The 20,386-nt window shown below is 43.2% G+C and overlaps 1 protein-coding gene across 1 annotated transcript; it reads right to left on the bottom strand.

Moving 5' to 3' along the window:
* Positions 1 to 411: 411 nt before the first annotated feature.
* Positions 412 to 20,364, bottom strand: efhc2 (EF-hand domain (C-terminal) containing 2). The gene is made up of 15 exons (XM_035773574.2): positions 20,244 to 20,364; positions 19,698 to 19,886; positions 19,407 to 19,557; positions 18,988 to 19,211; positions 18,367 to 18,618; positions 15,765 to 15,872; positions 15,350 to 15,488; positions 11,038 to 11,203; positions 9,928 to 10,070; positions 9,528 to 9,724; positions 9,309 to 9,442; positions 8,777 to 8,971; positions 2,260 to 2,352; positions 2,066 to 2,168; positions 412 to 1,154 (listed from the first exon to the last, which is right to left on the bottom strand). Exons 1-15 carry the CDS (start codon positions 20,283 to 20,285, stop codon positions 1,005 to 1,007), a joined length of 2,286 nt encoding a protein of 761 aa, XP_035629467.2. The 5' UTR covers positions 20,286 to 20,364; the 3' UTR covers positions 412 to 1,004.
* Positions 20,365 to 20,386: the final 22 nt, after the last annotated feature.

Genomic DNA, 20,386 nt, shown 5'->3' with positions numbered 1-20,386 from the left:
TGCCTGCGGAAGAAATATGGTTCTGGTTTAACGCCTCATATCTTTTACAGTGTCTCTGAGGCCCTCTCCCTAACACACACACACATTGATTCCCATTCAAAATTATATTTTCTCTAAACCCTAACCCTAACTCTTAACCCTAACCCTAAACCTAATCACTAACCTTAACCATAATTCTAACCCTAGCCCCTAAACCTAACATAGCATTTTTACAAGTGAGTTCTGGCAAAATTTCCTCACTTCTCAGAATTTGTTGGTTTACTATTCTTATGAGGACTTCTGGTACTCACAAGTATAGTAAAACGTGCGCGTGCACACACACACACAGTATACTGTTTTTAAGGGTCTTTGTTTTACACACAACACAATTCAAGTGTACACACCGTTTCCCACACATGTTAAAAGCGCAGATGTTTGGTTGCAAATGTAATCCATGTTCTTTAATTGAAGGTGAAAATATACACAGAGAGCAGCGAGGTGATTGAGTTCATAGGATGATGATCTGCTGGTACTCCTTGCTATCTCTCTGTCCTTGTGCTGGGGTGGTTAGAGTGTTGGGTTGGTTAGAGTGTTGGTTAGAGTGTTGGGTTGGTTAGAGTGTTGGGTTGGTTAGAGTGTCGGGTTGGTTAGAGTGTTGGGTTGGTTAGAGGGTTGGTAAGAGTGTTGGTTAGAGTGTTGGGTTGGTTAGAGTGTTGGATTGGTTAGAGTGTTGGGTTGGTTAGAGTGTCGGGTTGGTTAGAGTGTTGGGTTGGTTAGAGTGTTGGATTGGTTAGAGTGTTGGGTTGGTTAGAGTGTCGGGTTGGTTAGAGTGTTGGGTTGGTTAGAGGGTTGGTTAGAGTGTTGGTTAGAGTGTTGGGTTGGTTAGAGTGTTGGATTGGTTAGAGTGTCGGGTTGGTTAGAGTGTCGGGTTGGTTAGAGTGTTGGGTTGGTTAGAGGGTTGGTTAGAGTGTTGGTTAGAGTGTTGGGTTGGTTAGAGTGTTGGATTGGTTAGAGTGTTGGATTGGTTAGAGTGTTGGGTTGGTTAGAGTGTTGGGTAGAGTGTTGGGTTGGTTAGAGTTGGTGTTGACACTACCGAACACGTCTTCCAGAAGGACAGAGTAGTTGATGCTCTTCACCTCTGGGTCTCTGGCTTCCCTACTCCAGTCCACGTTAAACTGTGGACAATCAATAAAGTTGATTCAATTCAACAACAGCAAGACAAAGGGCTGAAGACAAGACAAGACACTGGACTAAGCCCTCATTGGGGATGACAGTTGACTTGCTTGGTTAAATAAAGGTTAGATGTACAAAATGAAATCACTGGCACACTAGTAACGTCCCTGAATGTGGAGGTAGACAAGGGCTATGCACGCCAAATACATTCACAAAACATTACAGCATTGGCATTAAAATAGTGCAATGTTAGTGGTAAAAAAAGCATGTGCATTATTGTTCAAACAGTGTGTTAGCTCCACAGAGACAAGAGTCCCAGGCGGATACAGGTTAATCCCAGGCATCAGCAGAAGACAATCAGGAAAATAACAGAGCATGGATGATGGGCCAATCAACACAAAGCAAGTCCTCAAGCAGAAATAGGCAACTCTTCTGATGTTATCAGAGTGAGAAAAAATGTGAGGACGTGAAGAGGCAAAGTCACGGCAGCCATTGTCACTCCTCTCACGTGGGTCTGTGGAGCAGGTTTAGAAAGGCAGTTTACCCCACCAGAGGATCCTTGACTAGTTTGCGCTTTAGACTGCATGAGGAAGAGAGGAGCTGGGAACCAGTGAAAGTACACTGCTAGAGAACGAAGAGAGAATGACAGAGACAATACAGACGCACAGGCTCTCACACACACATGCACATGCAAGCTCACGGGCATGCACACACACGCAAAGAGACTGATTCACAAACAGTGCTCTCTCTCTCTCAATTCAAGAGGCATTATAGGCATGGGAAAAATATGTTTACATTGCCAAAGCAAGTGAAATGTGAAATAAACAATAAAAAGTGCAGATGGATCTTTTTAGCTGGCTCTGTGCCATACGCTAAATCTCTCTCATGCTAAATGACCCACTGAGTCTCTCACCTTCAGGACGTCGTCAGGCAGGACAGGGGGAGCAGGGTTCTCTCTCCAGTTGATCCCTGCCAGAAAGGCATGGTAGTCCATCTCCTCAGAGCCTGCATCAAACCTGGACACACCACAGCATTCTGATGAACTGTTGTTTAAGCACACTTCCACTCCCAGTGCTACTCCTCTTTCTTTCAGATCTAATTTCTTACTTTTTGAGGAGGGCCCTCAACAGGTCCTCAGCCAGTGGCAGCTGGAAGGCCTTACAGATGGTCCTGGCCTCCTTGGTGGAGAGATGACCAGTCCTGGATACACAGACCAGACCGGACGAGCACAGATATTAGGCAAGCACAGATGAGAAATCATCATTGATGAAAGGCTTGAGTGTGTGTGTGTGTGTGTGTGCACGTGTATGCATGTGCGTGTGTGTGTGTGAGAGGCCACAGTTGTTTTCCCTGTGCTTTTGAGTAGTCTGGAGCCAGTCCTTGACATTATGACATACCGTCTTCATTACAGGGGCATTGGGTAGGGAGGACATTTTAGACAAATCTGAAACTAACCCAGGGTAACTACATGGCCACATAAACAAGCTATGCTGATTGACCCTGTGGCGTGGCTAGCTATCAATTTCCTTTATGCCACATTTCTACTGTGCGTGTGTGTGTGTGTGTGTGTGTGTGTGTGTGTGTGTGTGTGTGTGTGTGTGTGTGTGTGTGTGTGTGTGTGTGTGACTGCTACATAATATGCAGGTCTGTGGGGATCATCTGGTTCCAATGCTCCACTCACACACTGCTGGAACTAATTGCTGCTACTCAAGCAGCTAAGGATCTGGGGCCGCTGGCCAACTGATTGATGGCGGGCCGTGACGGTACCTGCCTGTGTGGCTCTGTGTGTGTGGGTATGGGGTATATACACTATATATACAAAAGTTTGTGGACAACCCTTCAAATTAGTGGATTTGGCTATTTCAGCCACATCGATTGCTGACAAGTGTATAAAATCGAGCACACAGCCATGCAATCTCCATTGACAAACATTGGTAGTAGAATGGCCTTACTGAAGCACTCAGTGACTTTCAACGTGGCACTGTCATAGGATGTCACATTTCCAAAAAGTCAGTTCGTCAAATTTCAGCCCTGCTAGAGCTGACCCAGTCAACTGGTAGTGTTGTTATTGTGAGGTGGAAATGTCTAGGAGAAACAACGGCTCAGCTGCGAAGTGGTAGGCCACACAAGCTCACAGAATGGAACCGGCGAGTGATGAAGCGCGTAGCACGTAAAAATCGTCTTGTCCCTCGGTTTTAACACTCATTACCGAGTTCCAAACTGCCTTTGGAGCGTCGGGAGCTTCATTAAATGGGTTTCCATGGCCGACAGCAGCACATAAGCCTAATATCATAATGCGCAATGCCAAGCGTTGGCTGAAGTGGTGTAAAACTCGCTGCCATTGGACTCTGGAGCAGTGGAAAGCTGTCCAGAATCAAGTAAATAATTGTCCAATTATCTCCACCAATGTAAAAGTAGCAGTGCTCAACGACACGACATCGTGAAATACACATGAATTCTTTGGGGATTTGAACTTGCAACCTCATGGTTGGGAGTGCAGCAATGTTCCAAACTTTGTAAGAGAACGTGTCAGTAATGAGCTCCACTGCAAATAGTTTATTGTGCATTTTCCAGTATTTCACCTTTATTTAACCAGGTAGGCCAGTTGAGAACAAGTTCTCAATTACAACTGCGACCTGGCAACTTGTTGATGTGAATTTCTAATTTCTTACCTGGAAATGACTATTTAGTAAGTTATTGTAATATTTACAGTCATTTTACCAGTAACTCACAGGACACTTGCTGCCACTAGCAATCCATGCCAGTGATCTACTGTGCATTCACAGACTCTTCTGTTGACAACATGGGCATCACTTTCTGATTGGCAGCATACTGTAGCAGGGGAAGCCTATCAGAAGAGTGCAGGTGTAGCTTATTGGAGGTGTGGCTTTCAGCCAACTCTTTTTGGTCTCCCATGGAAGGGAATGTCATCCCAGTTAATCTGCTGTGTTGTATTCTGTTCATATGTTCTGTTCTGAACGTGATCAACTACAACCAGTTGGCGAGTCAGACATTTCTGAGTTTCCTAGCTTAATGCTGCGTTTGTAACCAAGTGGAAAGTGGGAATTTACCACATATGACTAGGAAAAATACACTTGAACAGCCCTCAAACTGGTAATTGCTGGTGGGAAACTCGTCCGTCATCCTGAGCTCCCCGTTCTCTCACATGCTGACCTCTGACATGACCTACTAAGGAAATGACCTTTATAACAGCGTTTTTGAGTTAAATGCAACAACAAAACATTATTAATAAAAAGCTATCTATTAATATGGTTTTTGAGCACTATCATTTGTTTACAAGCATGATACCTGTACTTTTAGATGATGGTTTACGCAGCTTGTTGGCCATTAGCCAATCAGTGTTTCTCAACAAGTTGAAAGCATCCAACTGGTATTTACGACTTCACAACTGGTAAATGACCACCTCCCACATGGTTATGAACGCAGCATTAAAATGTAAAATATTGGGTAGAAAAATGTACCATTATACTAGATTATCTGCACATGTACTCTAAAAGGTACCGACCAATACCATGTGAGTTCCTATTTGTACCTCTGTACCCTTGACCTTTTTGTACACCAGGGAACAACACGGTACCGTAACGTAGTTATAGCTCTGACACTGCCAAAGGACCAGCTATGTAGGTGTCGGCTATTGCCTTTTTATGCTTAAATCTAGGCCTTTTGCTCCCGAGTGGCGCAGCGGTCTAAGGCACTGCATCTCAGTGCAAGAGGCATCACTACCGTCCCTGGTTCGAATCCAGTCTGACTCACACCCGGACATGATTGGGAGTCCCATAGCGCACAACTGGCGTAGCGTAATCTGGGGTAGGCCGTCATTGTAAATAAGAATTTGTTCTTACCTGACTTGCCTAGTATTTTTTTTTAATTATGTCAAGTGTCCCTGAACACTGCTACTTCTTTCTTTGGTGTTGTTGGATAATCACACAATTATTGACTTGATCCCGGGAAACTTTTAGCAAAGTGGAGGAATGTATTCTTGCCAATAAATCTGTGGTCGATCGCTGTCATTGTCACAGACCTGGTGACAAAAAAGGGAATTCAGGTTGCTGTCATCTAAGAAGTTGTGAGTTCAAATCCCAAGTGTGGCTGCGTCCCAAGTGTGCTAACCAATGTTGAGGTCAATTCCATTTAAGTTCCAGTCAATTCAATAAGGAAAACAAATTTCTGATTTTACAGCATTGAACATAATTGGAATTTCTGAATACAGTTTGTTGTTGTTATTTTACTGACAAAATAGAGTTAGACATTACATTAAAAGTTGTTTCCCCCAGGCCGGGAGGTCAATGGGGCGGCACACAATTGGCCTAGCGTCGCCCGGGTTAGGGAGGGTTTGGCCGGTAGGGATATCCTTGTTTCATCGCGCACTAGCGACTCCTGTGGCGGGCCGGGCGCAGTGTGCACTGACCAGGTCGCTAGGCGTATGGTGTTTCCTCCGACACATTGGTGCGGCTAGCTTCCGGGTTGGACGCGTGCTGTGTTAAGAAGCAGTGCGGCTTTGTTGGGTTGTGTTTTGGAGGACGCATGGCTTTCGACCATGAGTCGAAAGAGTGTGTGGCTCTCCTTTTCTTTTTCATATTCAATTGATTGGACATGATTTGGAAAGACACACACCTGTCTATATAAGGTCCCACAGTTGACAGTGCATGTTAGAGCAAAAACCAAGCCATGAGGTCAAAGGAATTGTCCATAGAGCTCCGAGACAGGATTGTGTCGAAGTACAGATCTGGGGAAGGGTACCAAAAAAATGTCTGCAGCATTGAAGGTTGTCCCATGAACACAGTGGAAGTTCAGAACCACCAAGACTTCCTAGAGCTGGCCGCCTCACCAAACTGAGCAATCGGGGGAGAAGGGCCTTGGTCAGGGAGGTGACCAATAACCTGATGGCCCCTCTGACAGAGCTCTAGAGTTCTTCTGTGGAGATGGGAGAACCTTCCTGAAGGACAATCGTCTCTGCAGCACTCCAGCAATCAGGCCTTTATGGTAGAGTGGCCAGATGGAAGCCACTCCTCAGTAAAAAGCACATGACAGCCTGCTTGGAGTTTGCCAAAAGGCACCTAAAGACTCTCAGAGAGAAAGATGAACGGAGCAAAGTACTGAGAGATCCTTGATGAAAACCTGCTCCTGAGCGCTCAGGACCTCAGACAGAGCGAAGGGTCACCTTCCAAGAGGACAACGACCCTAAGCACACAGCCAAGACAATGCAGGAATGGCTTCGGGAAACAAGTCTCTGAATGTCCTTGAGTGGCCCAGCCAGAGCCAGGACTTGAACATCTCTGGAAAGACCTGAAAATAGCTGTGCAGCAACGCTCCCCATCTAACCTGATAGAGCTTGAGAGGATCTACAGAGAAAAATGGAAGAAACTCCCCAAATACAGGTGTGCCAAACTTGTAGCGTCATACCTAAGAAGACTCAAAGGCTGTAATCGCTGCCAAAGGTGCTTCAACAAAGTACTGAGTAAAAGGTCTGAATACCTTCAGTTGTTTATTTAGAATAAATTAGCAAAAATGTCCAAAAACATGTTTTTGCTTTGACATTTGGGGTGATGTATGTAGATTGATGAGGATATATATATATTTTTAATCCATTTTTTAATAAGGCTGTAACCTAACAAAATGTGGAAAAAGTCAAGGGGTCTGAATACTTTCCGAAGGCACTGTTTATAGCAAAACACTAATACAGTATCGTATTACTATATAAATGTACAACACAATGACAAATATTTCCCACAAAAATAACAGCAATTGCTAACAGTGTAATTTCATGTTACATGATTTCACATGTGGAAAATCCCATGATTTCACACGTTGAATGTGAAATTTCACATGTGATATCATGTGTTTTTGGAACATTTCACATGTGAAAATGTTTTTGGGGAACAATTGACATGTAACATTTCACATTTGAAAACTTGTGTTTGGAAATCTTATCGTGATATTACATGTGAAATCATGTGAAAACTTGTGTTTGGAAATCTTATCGTGATATTACATGTGAAATCATTGGAACACTTCAAATGTGACATTTCACATGTGAAATATTGTGAAAATGTGTTTTTGGAACACTTCCATCAATCAAATGTATTCATAAAGCCATTTTTACATCAGCCGATGTCACAAAGTGCTGTACAGAAACCCAGCCTAAAACCCCAAACAGCAAGCAATGCAGGTGTAGAAGCACGGTGGCTAGGAAAAACTCCCTAGAATGGCCAGAACCTAGGAAGAAACCTAGAGAGGAACCAGGCTATGAGGGGTGGCCAGTCCTCTTCTGGCTGTGCCGGGTGAAGATTATAACAGAACATGGCCAAGATGTTCAAACGTTCATAGATGACCAGCAGGGTCAGATAATAATAATCACAGTGACATTTCACATGAGTAAAAGCGTTTTTGGAGCGCTTCACATTTAATGCCCCCGTGCACAAAGCGAGGTCCATATATAAAAATGGTTTGTCGAGATTGCTGTGGAAAAACTTGACTAACCTGCACAGAGCACTGACCTCAACCCCATCAAACAACTTTGGGATGAATTGGAATGCTGTCTGCGAGCCAGGCCGAATCGCCCAACATCAGTGCCCGACCTCACTAATGCTCGTGGCTGAATGGAAGCCCCCGCAGCAATGTTCCAACATCTAGTGGAAAGCCTTCCCAGAAGACTGAAGGTTGATATAGAAGCAAAGGGGGACCAACTCAGGTGTTCACATACTTTTGGTCAGGTAGTGTAATTTGCATCTGTTGAAGTCTATCAAAAGTGTGCGAGTTTGAGCATGAGCAGATCTTGGTGGTAGGCTATGGAATAATTATTTCTGAATCAGCACTAATTAGATTGAGCAATAAAAGCCCTAATCGTGGTCTTCTTAAATTAAAGTCGTTTTTGACAGTATGGAGCAACTTAAACTTTTATTCCATATGGCTGGGAACCGCACTGCAGCAAGAACGCATTTTTCACTGGCTGTCCACTGGTCACAAAAACAATGATTAATAGGCAGTTTAAATGTCTTCAATTCAACCATTATTGGGTTCAAATACACGTTTAGATCTATGAACATCCATCCACAACAACCACAATCCGTAAGGCGCAAATAGCTAAATGAGAGAGCAGCATGGTGATTCACATCAATGCGCTATCTAGATATCAATAATAAGTGATATCCGTATCGCCGTAGACTACAACACTGATGTCATCCTTACCTCCGAGCGTTTATTCAGGTTGGATCATCTTTGAATGCTGACAGCAGTCTCACCATTGGAAGGCATAGGTTGGACTGGAGCCTACAAAAGCCTATTCCTGCTCCTGGTGGTTCATCATAGTGGTCTCTGATTTGTGGTCAGACTTGCTCAGGCAGAACTAACTTAAAATTGCTAAATGTTTCTATACTGATTCGAATGCACTTGAGAAAACAGAAAGGTGTCAGAAAACACTCACGCAAACATCCTTTCTGATTTTAAAAGTAATCCTAGAAGTAATCATCTAGTTTTTCTAAATTATGTGTAAACATGTATCTGTAAACATGTGATCCGTTACTCCCCAATCGTGTACATGTGTGTGTACCTGCGTGTCCACGTCCCTGTATGTCTGTGCCTGAGTGTGTGTGTGACTCCCTACCTGTGTCGGTCCTCGTGTGTGAAGGCTCTGGTCATGTCGGAGAAGCTCTCAAAGTGTTTCTTGCGTAGGTGGTCCTGAGCCACAGCCAGCATGAGACCCACCTCTGCCTCGGGCTGCTGGCGCTCACAGAAACAACGACCGAGCATCATCACCTCGTGCTCCGACAGACCACACTCCAGACCCACCAGCAGGCCCCTGGCAAACACACACACACACACACACACACACACACACACACACACACACACACACACACACACACACACACACACACACACACACACACACACACACACACACACACACACACACACACACACACAACCAGAAACATTTGCTTCAAGGGTCTGCTTATAAACTGCTTATGAACCCCATAGTTTGATGACTACTAAATCTTGGTACTGGGGCTCTAGTTCCTGGCCTCAATCTCATTTGGATCTGGATTTGTTCTGGATCTGAAGATCTGAATCAGAAAACACCCAAACATACTGTAAACGGCTGTCTAGAGAGAGAAGAAAGAGGAGTGTACTACCTGAAGGGTTCGTAGGGGATCAGTCCAGTGTTTCCAGGGTCACTGAGGGTGAGGAACTGTTTAATCTCATTCTGTTTGTCCTCAGGGATGGAGCGGATCTTACTGATAATGGAGCCCATGTTAGCCCTGGGGAACTGGATAGAGAGGAGAGGACGAGATGAGGAGAGGAGAGAGAAAAAGAGAAGAAACAAGAAAAGAAGAGGAGAAAGTGCATCCCACCTCCTCAGCGTGTTGCTCCATGTAGTTGAAGGCGTACTCATCAGCGTCGATCAGCTGGAAGCCCTGGTTGTTGAGGTTGATCCTGGCTCCTACATACAGGTCCTGGGCACTGAAATACTGGGACATCTCACTCTTAAACAGCTCCTGACCAGGCTTCTTCACTCTGCCACGCTCAAGGAACTTACCCGCCAACACACCTGGAGCAGGGGGGGCAAAGAGGGGGATGTTTATGTGTGGAATATGTGGAAGAAATGATCTCAACCTGTCAAAGTACTGCGGAGGAGAGGAGGAGGAGAGAAACTAAATAAAGTAATCCCTATTAGAATGTCTACTTGACTCTTATGGGTATTCTATAAGTGTCGACTAATAGACTGGTCCTAGCTAGCCAAACGGTCCCTACCGGTGTTCCTCTGAGGCGGTTCGTACACACAGATGGTGTCGTCACTGAGGTAGAAGGAGATTATGAAGAGTCTATCTCTGTCGATGGGATTTTCAGTCACCATCTTGCCCATAAACCTCAGCACATTGCTCTCAAGGCCCTGCCTGGTAGGGAGAAACACACACACACACGCACGCATGCAGACAAGCAGGCAGGCACTCTCACACACACACACACACACACACACACACACACACACACACACACACACACACACACACACACACACACACACACACACACACACACACACACACACACACACACACACACACACACACACAAACACACACAGCGGGAGGAGTTAACATATATCTAGACACTTACAGTAGATACAGCATCTAAGAAGCATACATATTACTGTCAAGTGTCTACAATGTAATTCTCCCATTTAGGCTGTAAGGCAGTGAAGTGAAGCTAAAATGTGTAAATTTGGTTTTGTAATCTGTCAATTTGACTATAATGAGGGAGAAAGTTACAGGGAAAAAGCTTACCTCTCACCATTACCAATAACAGGGGAGGTTCGCATTTTTTGGTGTGGTATGATCTTTCTCACTCATCATTATTCACAATTGTCCATCATCATGGTAGCAGCCACATTAATGTAGAGGTGTTCAGAAGCATCCTCTATTCTTATTTGCAAAAGGTTTGGAGTCACAAGCTTGATGTAATCATTGTGTGCTAGGAATATGGGAGCAAATACTAAGCTTTGGACAATATTAATACACTATTAGTGAATTTGTCAAAATACTGACTTATTCAAATGGGGGGACTAGACACATAAAGTGCATTCCTTTCTAAATGGTAAAACAGATATGTACTGTCACCTCATAAAACATTTGATATCAAATCCAAAATGCTGGAGTATAGAGCCTAATTTATACATAATTTATACATTTTAGCATCATTGTCCAAATAAAGTACAGAGGGGAGTGAATCAAGTTTTTTTTTTTAAAGAGTTAAACTTATGAGAGGTAAGTTACAAACGACAATGTCTTACGGCGCTTTGACTTGAACTGTAGTGACCTATCCTAAGTAGTATCTCCTGAGTGGTGATTTCTTGACTCTCACCTGTCTTTCTCCATGAGCTTGCGGAAGTCTTTCTGTGGGGGTTTGGGCAGCAGGCCCTGGCAGGAGCACAGAGAGTCCTCTTCAGAGCCAAAGCCATTGTAGGGAGGTACAGGCCTGGGGGGCTTAGGGGCCAGAGGTGCCTTGTACTGTACTGGGCTGAAGTCCTCTGAGAGAGAGGACAAAGAAATGGATAAAGAGATATATATACACTATATATACAAGGCCAGCATCCCGGAGTCGCCTCTTCACTGTTGACGTTGAAACGTGTTTTGCGGGTACTATTTAATGAAGCTGCCAGTTGAGGACTTGTGAGGCATCTGTTTCTCAAACTAGACACTCTAATGTACTTGTCCTCTTGCTCAGTTGTGCACCGGGGCCTCCCACTCCTCTTTCTATTCTGGTTAGAGACAGTTTGTGCTGTTCTGTGAAGGGAGAAGTACACAGCGTTGTATGAAATTGTCAGTTTCATTGCAATTTCTCACATGGAATAGCCTTCATTTCTCAGAACAAGAATAGACTGACGAGTTTCAGAAGAAAGTTATTTGTTTCTGGTCATTTTGAGCCTGTAATCGAACCAACAAATGCTGATGCTCCAGATACTCAACTAGTCTAAAGAAGGCTATTTTTATTGCTTCTTTAAATCAGCACAACAGTTTTCAGCTGTGCTAACATAATTGCAAAAGGGGTTTCTAACGCTCAATTAGCCTTTTCAAATGATAAACTTGGATTGGATAACACAACGTGCCATTGGAACACAGGAGTGATGGTTGCTGATAATGGGCCTCTGTATGGCTATGTAGATATTCCATAAAGAATCTGCCGTTTCCAGCTACAATAGTCATTTACAACATTAATGTCTACACTGTATTTCTGATCAATTTGATGGTATTCTAACAGACACATTTTTTTGCTTTTCTTTCAAAAACAAGAACATTTCAAAGTGACCCCAAACTTTTGAACGGTAGTGTATGTATATACAGTACCAGTCAAAAGTTCGGACACACCTACTCATTCAATGGTTTTTCTTTATATGTACTATTTTCTAGATTGTAGAATGATAGTGAAAACATCAAAACTATGAAATAACACATATGGAATCATGTAGTAAACAAAAAAGTGTTAAACAAATGAAAATATGTTTTATATTTTATATTCTTCAAAGTAGCCACCCTTTGCCTTGATGACAGCTTTGCACACTCTTGGCATTCTCTCAACCAGCTTCATGATGTAGTCAACTGGAATGCGTTTCAATTAACAGGTGTGCCTTGTTAAAAGTTAATTTGTGGAATTTCTTTCCTTCTTAATGCATTTGAGCCAATCATTTGTGTTGTGACAAAGTATGGTTGGTATACAGAAGATAGCCCTATTTGGTAAAAAACCAAGTCCATATTATGACAATAACAACTCAAATAAGCAAAGAGAAATGACAGCCCATCATTACTTTAAGACATGAAGGTCAGTCAATCCAGAACATTTCAAGAAGCTTGAAAGTTTTTTCAAGTGCAGTTGCAAAAACCATCATGATGAAACTGGCTCTAATGAGGACCGCCACAGGAAAGGAAGACCCAGATTTACCTCTGCTGCAGAGGATAAGCTCATTAGAGTGAACTGCACCTCAGAAATTGCAGCCCAAATAAATGCTTCACAGAGTTCAAGTAACAGACACATCTCAACATCAACTGTTCAGAGGAGACTGCATGAATCAGGCTTTCAATGGTTGAATTGCTGCAAAGAAACCACTACTAAAAGACAACAATAATAAGAAGAGACTTGCTTGGGCCAAGAAACATGAACAATGGACGTAAGACCGGTGAAAATCTTTCCTTTGGTCTGATGAGTCCAAATTTGAGATTTTTGGTTCCAACCACCGTGTCTTTGTGAGACGCAGAGAAGGTGAACGGATTATCTCTGCATGTGTGGTTCCCACCATGAAGCATGGAGGAGGAGGTGTGATGGTGTGGGGTTGCTTTTCTGGTGACACTGTGATTTATTGAGAATTCAAGGCGCACTTAACCAGCATGGCAACCAATGCATTCTGCAGCCATATGCCATCCCATCTGGTTTGCGCTTAGTGGGACAATCATTTGTTTTTCAACAGGACAATGACCCAACACACCTCCAGGCTGTGTAAGGGTTATTTGAACAAGAAGGAGAGTGACGGTGCTGCATCAGATGACCTGGCCTCCAAAATCACCCGACCTCAACTCAATTGAGATGGTTTGGGATGAGGCGCTGAGTGAAGTTAAAGCAGCCAACAAGTGTTCAGCATATCAAATCAAATGTATTTATATAGCCCTTCGTACATCAGCTGATATCTCAAAGTGCTGTACAGAAACCCAGCCTAAAACCCCAAACAGCAAGCAATGCAGGTGTAGAAGCACGGTGGCTAGGAAAAACTCCCTAGAAAGGCCAAAACCTAGGAAGAAACCTAGAGAGGAACCAGGCTATGTGGGGTGGCCAGTCCTCTTCTGGCTGTGCCGGGTGGAGATTATAACAGAACATGGCCAAGATGTTCAATTGTTCATAAATGACCAGCATGGTCGTATAATAATAAGGCAGAACAGTTGAAACTATGTGGGAACTCCTTCAAGACTGTTGGAAATAGAATGGCTACTTCAAAGTTCTTTAAATTTTCCGTATTGACTGACCTTCATGTCTTAAAGTAATGATGGACTATCGTATCTCTTTGCTTTTTGAGCTTTTCTTGTCATAATTTGGATTTTATCTTTTACCAAATAGGGCTATATTCTCTGTACCATCCCTACCTGAAACGCATTAAGATGGAAAGAAATTCCACTTTTTTTTAAAAGAAGGCACACCTGTTAATTGAAATGCATTCCAGGTGACTACCTCATGAAGCTGGTTGAGAGAATGCCAAGAGTGTGCAAAACTGTCATCAAGGCAACTTTGAAGAATCTCAAATATAAAATATATTTTGATTTGTTTAACACTTTTTTGGTTACTACATGATTCCATGTGTGTTGCTTTATAGTTTTGATGTCTTCACTATTATTCTACAATGTAGAAAATAGTAAAAATAAAGAAAAATCTTTGAATGAGTAGGTGTTCTAAAACTTTAGACCGGTAGTGTATAAATATATATATACAGTATATAGACAAGGAGAGACGGGGGGGGGGCAGATAAATAGATCAATAGAGAGAGACAACAACAGTTGAAGGAAGAGAGGAGCAAGAAGGAGAAAGCGTAGAGATGGAAAGAGAAGGCAACAGGGGTAACAGTAACCTATATAACCTTTGACCCCTGAGGTCCCCAACAGGCCTCTCCATCATTGATCGGCTGTGACTAATACAGAGAACCCCCCCATAGCCAGCCTAACCTAACCTAGCCTGAAAACACATGGGGGGGGGGGGTGGACTGGCAGTCTAACGCCCACAGACAAGAGTTTGGTTACTGCAGACTGGTTGAACCCCCCCAAAACCCTCCCATCTACAGATAGCGGACATGATGGCGCAAAGCGTCAGATATGTTGTCGAAACCACAAGTGCATGAATCATGCTGATATCGGCTTCATTTGAAAGCTTCTCGCTCAAGGAGGCCAAATGGCTGGCGGCGGGGCGATCACTGGTATCTAGTGTTGGTCAGGGCCAGAGAGACAGTTAGGCCTGGGGCTGTTATCCTCACATTGAGCACCTGGAAAATATTATACATCTGAAATCTATAATTCCAAAACTTTGTTAACTATAATGTCAGTGCTGCAAATGCCACTCTATCACCCAAGTCCACCATTGTTGATCCAGGCCTGGTTACTGTAAAGCACTTTGAGACAAATGTTGTAAATGTTGTGTTTCATACAGTATATAAACACAATTTGATTGATTGTCATGGATTATTGTAGGGCTCACATGGTTTTGATACAATGGAGAGAATTGCATAAAAAAAATTAATAATAATAAAAATAATAAAATGATTATAATGATGTTATATTAATCTCCAACAGGTCACAAATGGAGCCTTCACTAAATGTGAATGACACAATCTGAATTAGGGATATGGAGAGCATTTAAGGGTAAATGTACAACATTTTCAGATTATGGGAAATACTTGACAGTGGCACTGAAAACAGCTAAATAACATTGACATTGCAAAACAGGGGTACTTGAGTTTGAATGATCAAGGTAGTGAAACTTACAGTTTATTATAGTTATACTGACACCCGGTGGTTATACACCAGAACCGCAGGTGATGGACTTGGGTGTGGGATATGGCATCGTGTGTGTGTGTGTGTGTGTGTGTGTGTGTGCGTGCGTGCGTGCGTGCGTGCGTGTGTGTGTGTGTGTGTGTGTGTCTCACCAATGCCGTATTTGGAGCGGTAGAACTCTTTGGTGAAGTTGTCACAGTCACAGATGACCACCCTGCGTCCCCACACATTGACCATGCCCCCCAGAGTCAGGTCACTGTCCTTATAGAACTGCTCATGGACCGCACCTGTCTGAGAGAGAGAGAGAGAGAGAGAGAGAGAGAGAGAGAGAGAGAGAGAGAGAGAGAGAGAAGCAGAGAGTAAGCTCCCATCTTGCAGTAAAATATGCTGGATCAAACTGATCCTGTACACACTCAAAGAAACAGAGATAAAACTTTTGGAAACAAACGGCTGTTTCTACAACATCCCTTACAGTCACATAAACCCTAGGCTTATTTTCCGTATAGCATTCAATATGGACAAATTTGTCAATTTTTGTCTCTAAAAAGACTCCGCAACAGCACCTACTTTGAGGCTGTCCAGGATGTAGCGTCCTCCCTGGCCCATTGGACCAAAGACGTTGAGCACCGTACGGTCTGTGATATCTCCGGGCTGACGCTTGGGGTTGGGAGCATGCTGCAGGAGAGAACAGAGGAGAAAACACACCAATGGAGAAGAGTCAGAAACACACACACACACACACTTACACGGTATAGAAACAGGCATGCCAAGCTAAAACACACATACACACGCACTACAGCAAACCACACAACACCAAACACTACACCAACCACACCACACTATACCAAACCACACCACACTACACCAAACCACACCACACTACACCAACCACACCACACTACACTAAACCACACTACACCAAACCACACTACACCAACCACACTACACCAAACCACACTACACCAAACCACACTACACCAAACCACACAACACCAAACACTACACCAACCACACACACACTACACCAAACCACACAACACCAAACACTACACCAACCACACCACACTACACCAAACCACACAACACCAAACACTACACCAACCACACACGCACTACACCAAACCACACAACACCAAACACTACACCAACCACACCACACTACACCAAACCACACAACACCAAACACTACACCAACCACACCACACCAAACCACACAACACCAAACACTACACCAACCACACACGCACTACACCAAACCACACAACACCAAACACTACACCAACCACACCACACTACACCAAATCACACCATGCTACACCAAACCAAACCACACTACACCAAACCACCACCATAACCACAGCACACAGATTGGCTGGTACTTGCCTCCTGGTTCTTGGTCATGGAAGCAACATAACAGGGAGAAAGAGAAAGAACATAGACTGACCAAAACATCATCATTTGTCTTGAGGGACAGATTTAATTTGTATCTGGGGAGAATCGTTATGTCCAACTGGCTAGGAGGTTTAGATGCAACCTTTCAGGATGACATTTATAGAATGGCAACAGCATGACTATCACTGGATTTGACAAAAATAAAACAACTGGAAAGGAACGATGAGTTAGTGTCTGAACAGTGACTAGAGAAGAGATGAGGAAAGATGCTTCAGGGAGGCTAGATGTTACTGCAGACCTGTCAGAGTGGAGGAGAGCTCTGTGAGGGGTGGAGACCAAAGCCATTCAAGCAGAAGAGGAAGAGAGGCACCTTTCCTCTTTTGACTATACTTCAACCAAAACACATCACTCCCCTGATACAAATGCTTCAAAGCAGCGAAACAATGGTAGTTTAGATTTCCTATCTTCTGCCCTTCCTTTAATTTCCCCTTGAATGTTAAGGCAAAATGTAGATTTCTGCCTAAATAGACATACCCAAAAGTAATTATTTTTAATGGGATGGCCATACACACTAACTTAGTAGTAGTTTTAGAAAGGTTTCGAACGAACCTTTATGGTATAAATAGTTTAAAAGTAATCACTTTTGAGGACACAAGCTCAAGTACATAGTACAAATATTATAAAAATATAGAAAATCATATGAATATAAGGCTTGAAATTACTGACACGTTTTCTAAAAAGAGTAACAATCAAATTATAAACAACTTAATATAATATTTCACCTTTATTATAACTGTAAAATAAATATTAGAATATTAAGTGACTACAAATTTGGCCCAATTTCATATAACTGACAACAGAGCATTTTCTGCCAAGCATCCTCTGAGCGACACAGAGACAACATTCAAATATTTGAAGACTCGTTACAACTTCAGCTTTCCGCACAAAGTGATTTTGTACCTCTGTGACCAAAACAAAGTGGTCATGTTTCAATTCTACAAAATTATTTAGTCTTTTTTCATGTTGAGAGCTCTAAATCCGGCTGAGAATATCACAGCAAGATAAAAACTCAGCTGCTGGATTCGCTAGACTGTCCCCTCTCCTATGCAGTCTCCCAGGCTGAGTTCCATTGCTCAGAGGCAGAGCAAATCAATTATTTGTCTGGATAGGCCAGAAAATGTGACACGCCACTCCCTATGTAAATGAGGGGTGTGAAACCTGACACTGAAAGTCAACTCTGCTGACAGAGTGGGAGCGGAAAGTGTCTGTAAGCTTTCTGCTCACATAAGGCAGTGGTTCCCAAACTGTGGGGAGCACTATTAAAAAAAAAAAAAAAAAACATTTTATTTTTTTATTGTAATGTTTTATTTTAAACTCAATCATGGATTCGACTTACTCTTGAAAGTTGTAATAGTAGAATGCTAAAGGTGCAATTTCGAAATTCGGCAGTGCATCAGCAGTTTTCCTCTTGTCATTGCAGACGTTAGAGAGCTATTTATACAGTAAGTTATCAGGAATATTCAGATCAACTAGCCCATGTCAAGTAACATTTTGTAGCTAGGTTTTGTAGCCCATTGATTTTGTTGTAATGTCTGAGTCACTCAGATATCACATGAACACACATAGGATATGACAAAATGTGTAGAAAGCAGGAACTTTGCTTTAAAATGGCAACAACAAAAAACACCTCGTGCTGGATGCACCCCAATTATGGAAAAGGCGACCCGAGTGAAAAAGTTTGGGAACCATTGCTTTGTACACACATTTCCCATCTAACCTTGGGCAGCTTGCTACGGTGCAGAAACTTGGGGGTGGCATCCCGGCCTGAGTTGGGGTAGATGACCTCCCTGATCTCTATGGTGTCATCGGCCAAGAAGTAGTGCAGGGTAAGCTCGCGCGGGTCCCCAAACATGTTCTCTGAGTCGTCCCAGTGGCAGAAGAACCGCAGCACATTGCGGTCGTGGTCCAGGAACTGCTTGAGCGTGTCCAGCCTCTCGTATGGACGAAGAGGCTTCATACTCTTCTCCATCTGTGGATACACAGACAGATTATTGATAATACTGTATACTTTATCAATACATAAAGTCTACAGTATACAGCTTGGTAGCTACAGATAGTGTCTGTATGTATAGACGTCATGTAATTGTGATAATATCTGATAAATAGACGTCAGTCATTGTTTTCTGACAGGTGGCATCTGTGCAGCGAGCTGTAGTTTCTGAGTAGTTTCTGCTCAGTTTGACATGTTTCTCAGGCTGGCACCTTGGCATTAGATCAATAGCAAAGCACTATGTTCAACACAGAAGATGGTACCACTAAATCCATAATGTCACCTTCTCTGTTATCCCTCTTTTCCTCCCTCTTTTCCTCCTTCATTCCCCCTCCTCTCTAATCCCACCTCTTGTCGTAGGTTGCTGTAGGGGTCCAGGGGAGTGGAGGTGGGGGGGTTGAGCCGTACCCCCATCTTCCTGAGGAAGTTTCTGGTGAAGGGGTCACAGTCGGTGACCATGAAAGTGCGTGAGTACAGCACCATCTGCTGGTTGATGTTGAAGTCGTGCACCGTGTAGAAGCACTCATCATCTGGAGGGGGCAGTGGGATGCGGTGCCGACGAATCAGCGTTCCTGAAAATTGGAAAAAACGATTACATTATTTTTTGGGGGGATCTTGTCATAGTTAAACCTCTTTAACATAGAGGACTTTTCCTGTAATCATCCGTCTTTTTGCAAGTACTGGTTTCTGTTTGAATAGGGGGTAGAAATTCAGGTAGATATCAATCAGCAATTTACCTGCTCAAGACCTAGGTTAAAATACCTCACCTTGTGGTATTCCGCTGTTCTTTAATTCAGGCTCTACCACCTGGATGGTGTCGTCTTCCAGGTAGAAATACATCTTACACTTCCTGACGCGGTATTTCTCCTCTCGCTTCTGAGGCACAGCCTCCTGGAAGAAAGCATTGAAGCTCAGCACCTGAGGGAGAGGGAGGGTGAGAACGGAGCAGTCTGTCCAACTCAGTCTGTCTATCTGTCTGTCTGTCAGTCTGTGTGTCTGTAATCTACTGCACCTTTCAAAGATTATTTGGAAAGCACAACAAACATTCAATGACAGACCTGCTTGTCAAAGGCCACCCATGATGGGGTGTCACTGCCCTCTCCATTGGGGAAGACAGAATAGTTTGGTTGAGACTTCTGGCCCAACAGCAACTCCCCTCCAATGCCTGGCTTCCCTGAGCCCACCATCATACGGACCCCATTGGAATAGTCAAAATGCTGGGACTTGTGGAATTTGTCTTTCCCCAACTGGATGAAAGGAAGTCACAAGTCAGTCAAGTAAAGACTAGAGCCATATGCAGAGAAAATATTATGGTTTGTGACTTTATTTTTTATTTATTTAACCTTTAAGTTTAGAGGATAATGTCAGAAAAGCAGGAATTCATCATATTCAATGTGTTTTCTTAAGGTTCTTGCAGCAAACAGGAATGCATTTTAATGCAATGAACTTGCACAATCTATGGACGATGCTGCTAGGTAGCATGCTAGCATAGCTATGCGTTGTTCTATTCGTCTCAATTCGCAAAATGGGCTAACTGGGGTCAATAATCCAAATCATCTCAAATGTATCCACTAATTTAACAGGAAACATTGCACAAAACTTACGTTTTTGTTGAGAGAATTTCCAGGCAGCATCGGCAGTGCCATAGTGGCATAAATTGGGATATAAATATACTTTTCCCTCCGTCCAACTCGTGAGAAGTTCTTTCGTCCTTCCCGTTTGAGGTTGTCATGGAGCGTGCTGTTAT

The sequence above is a fragment of the Oncorhynchus keta genome, chromosome 7 (genome assembly GCF_023373465.1).
Source record: "Oncorhynchus keta strain PuntledgeMale-10-30-2019 chromosome 7, Oket_V2, whole genome shotgun sequence".
NCBI classification, from domain to species: domain Eukaryota; kingdom Metazoa; phylum Chordata; class Actinopteri; order Salmoniformes; family Salmonidae; genus Oncorhynchus; species Oncorhynchus keta.
The sequence above is the reverse complement of the archived record's forward strand: the minus strand, read 5'-3'. Positions and strand labels throughout refer to the sequence as shown.

Bases quoted from the DNA above. Each gene is read 5' to 3' on its own strand.
- efhc2 (XM_035773574.2), bottom strand. From the start codon at position 20,285: ATGGCACTGCCGATGCTGCCTGGAAATTCTCTCAACAAAAAC. The intron at 19,558-19,697 runs GTCTGTCATTGA...CCTCTCCCTCAG, and splicing joins GGGTGGCCTTTGACAAGCAG to GTGCTGAGCTTCAATGCTTT. The intron at 19,212-19,406 runs GTGAGGTATTTT...TCCAATTTTCAG, and splicing joins GAACAGCGGAATACCACAAG to GAACGCTGATTCGTCGGCAC.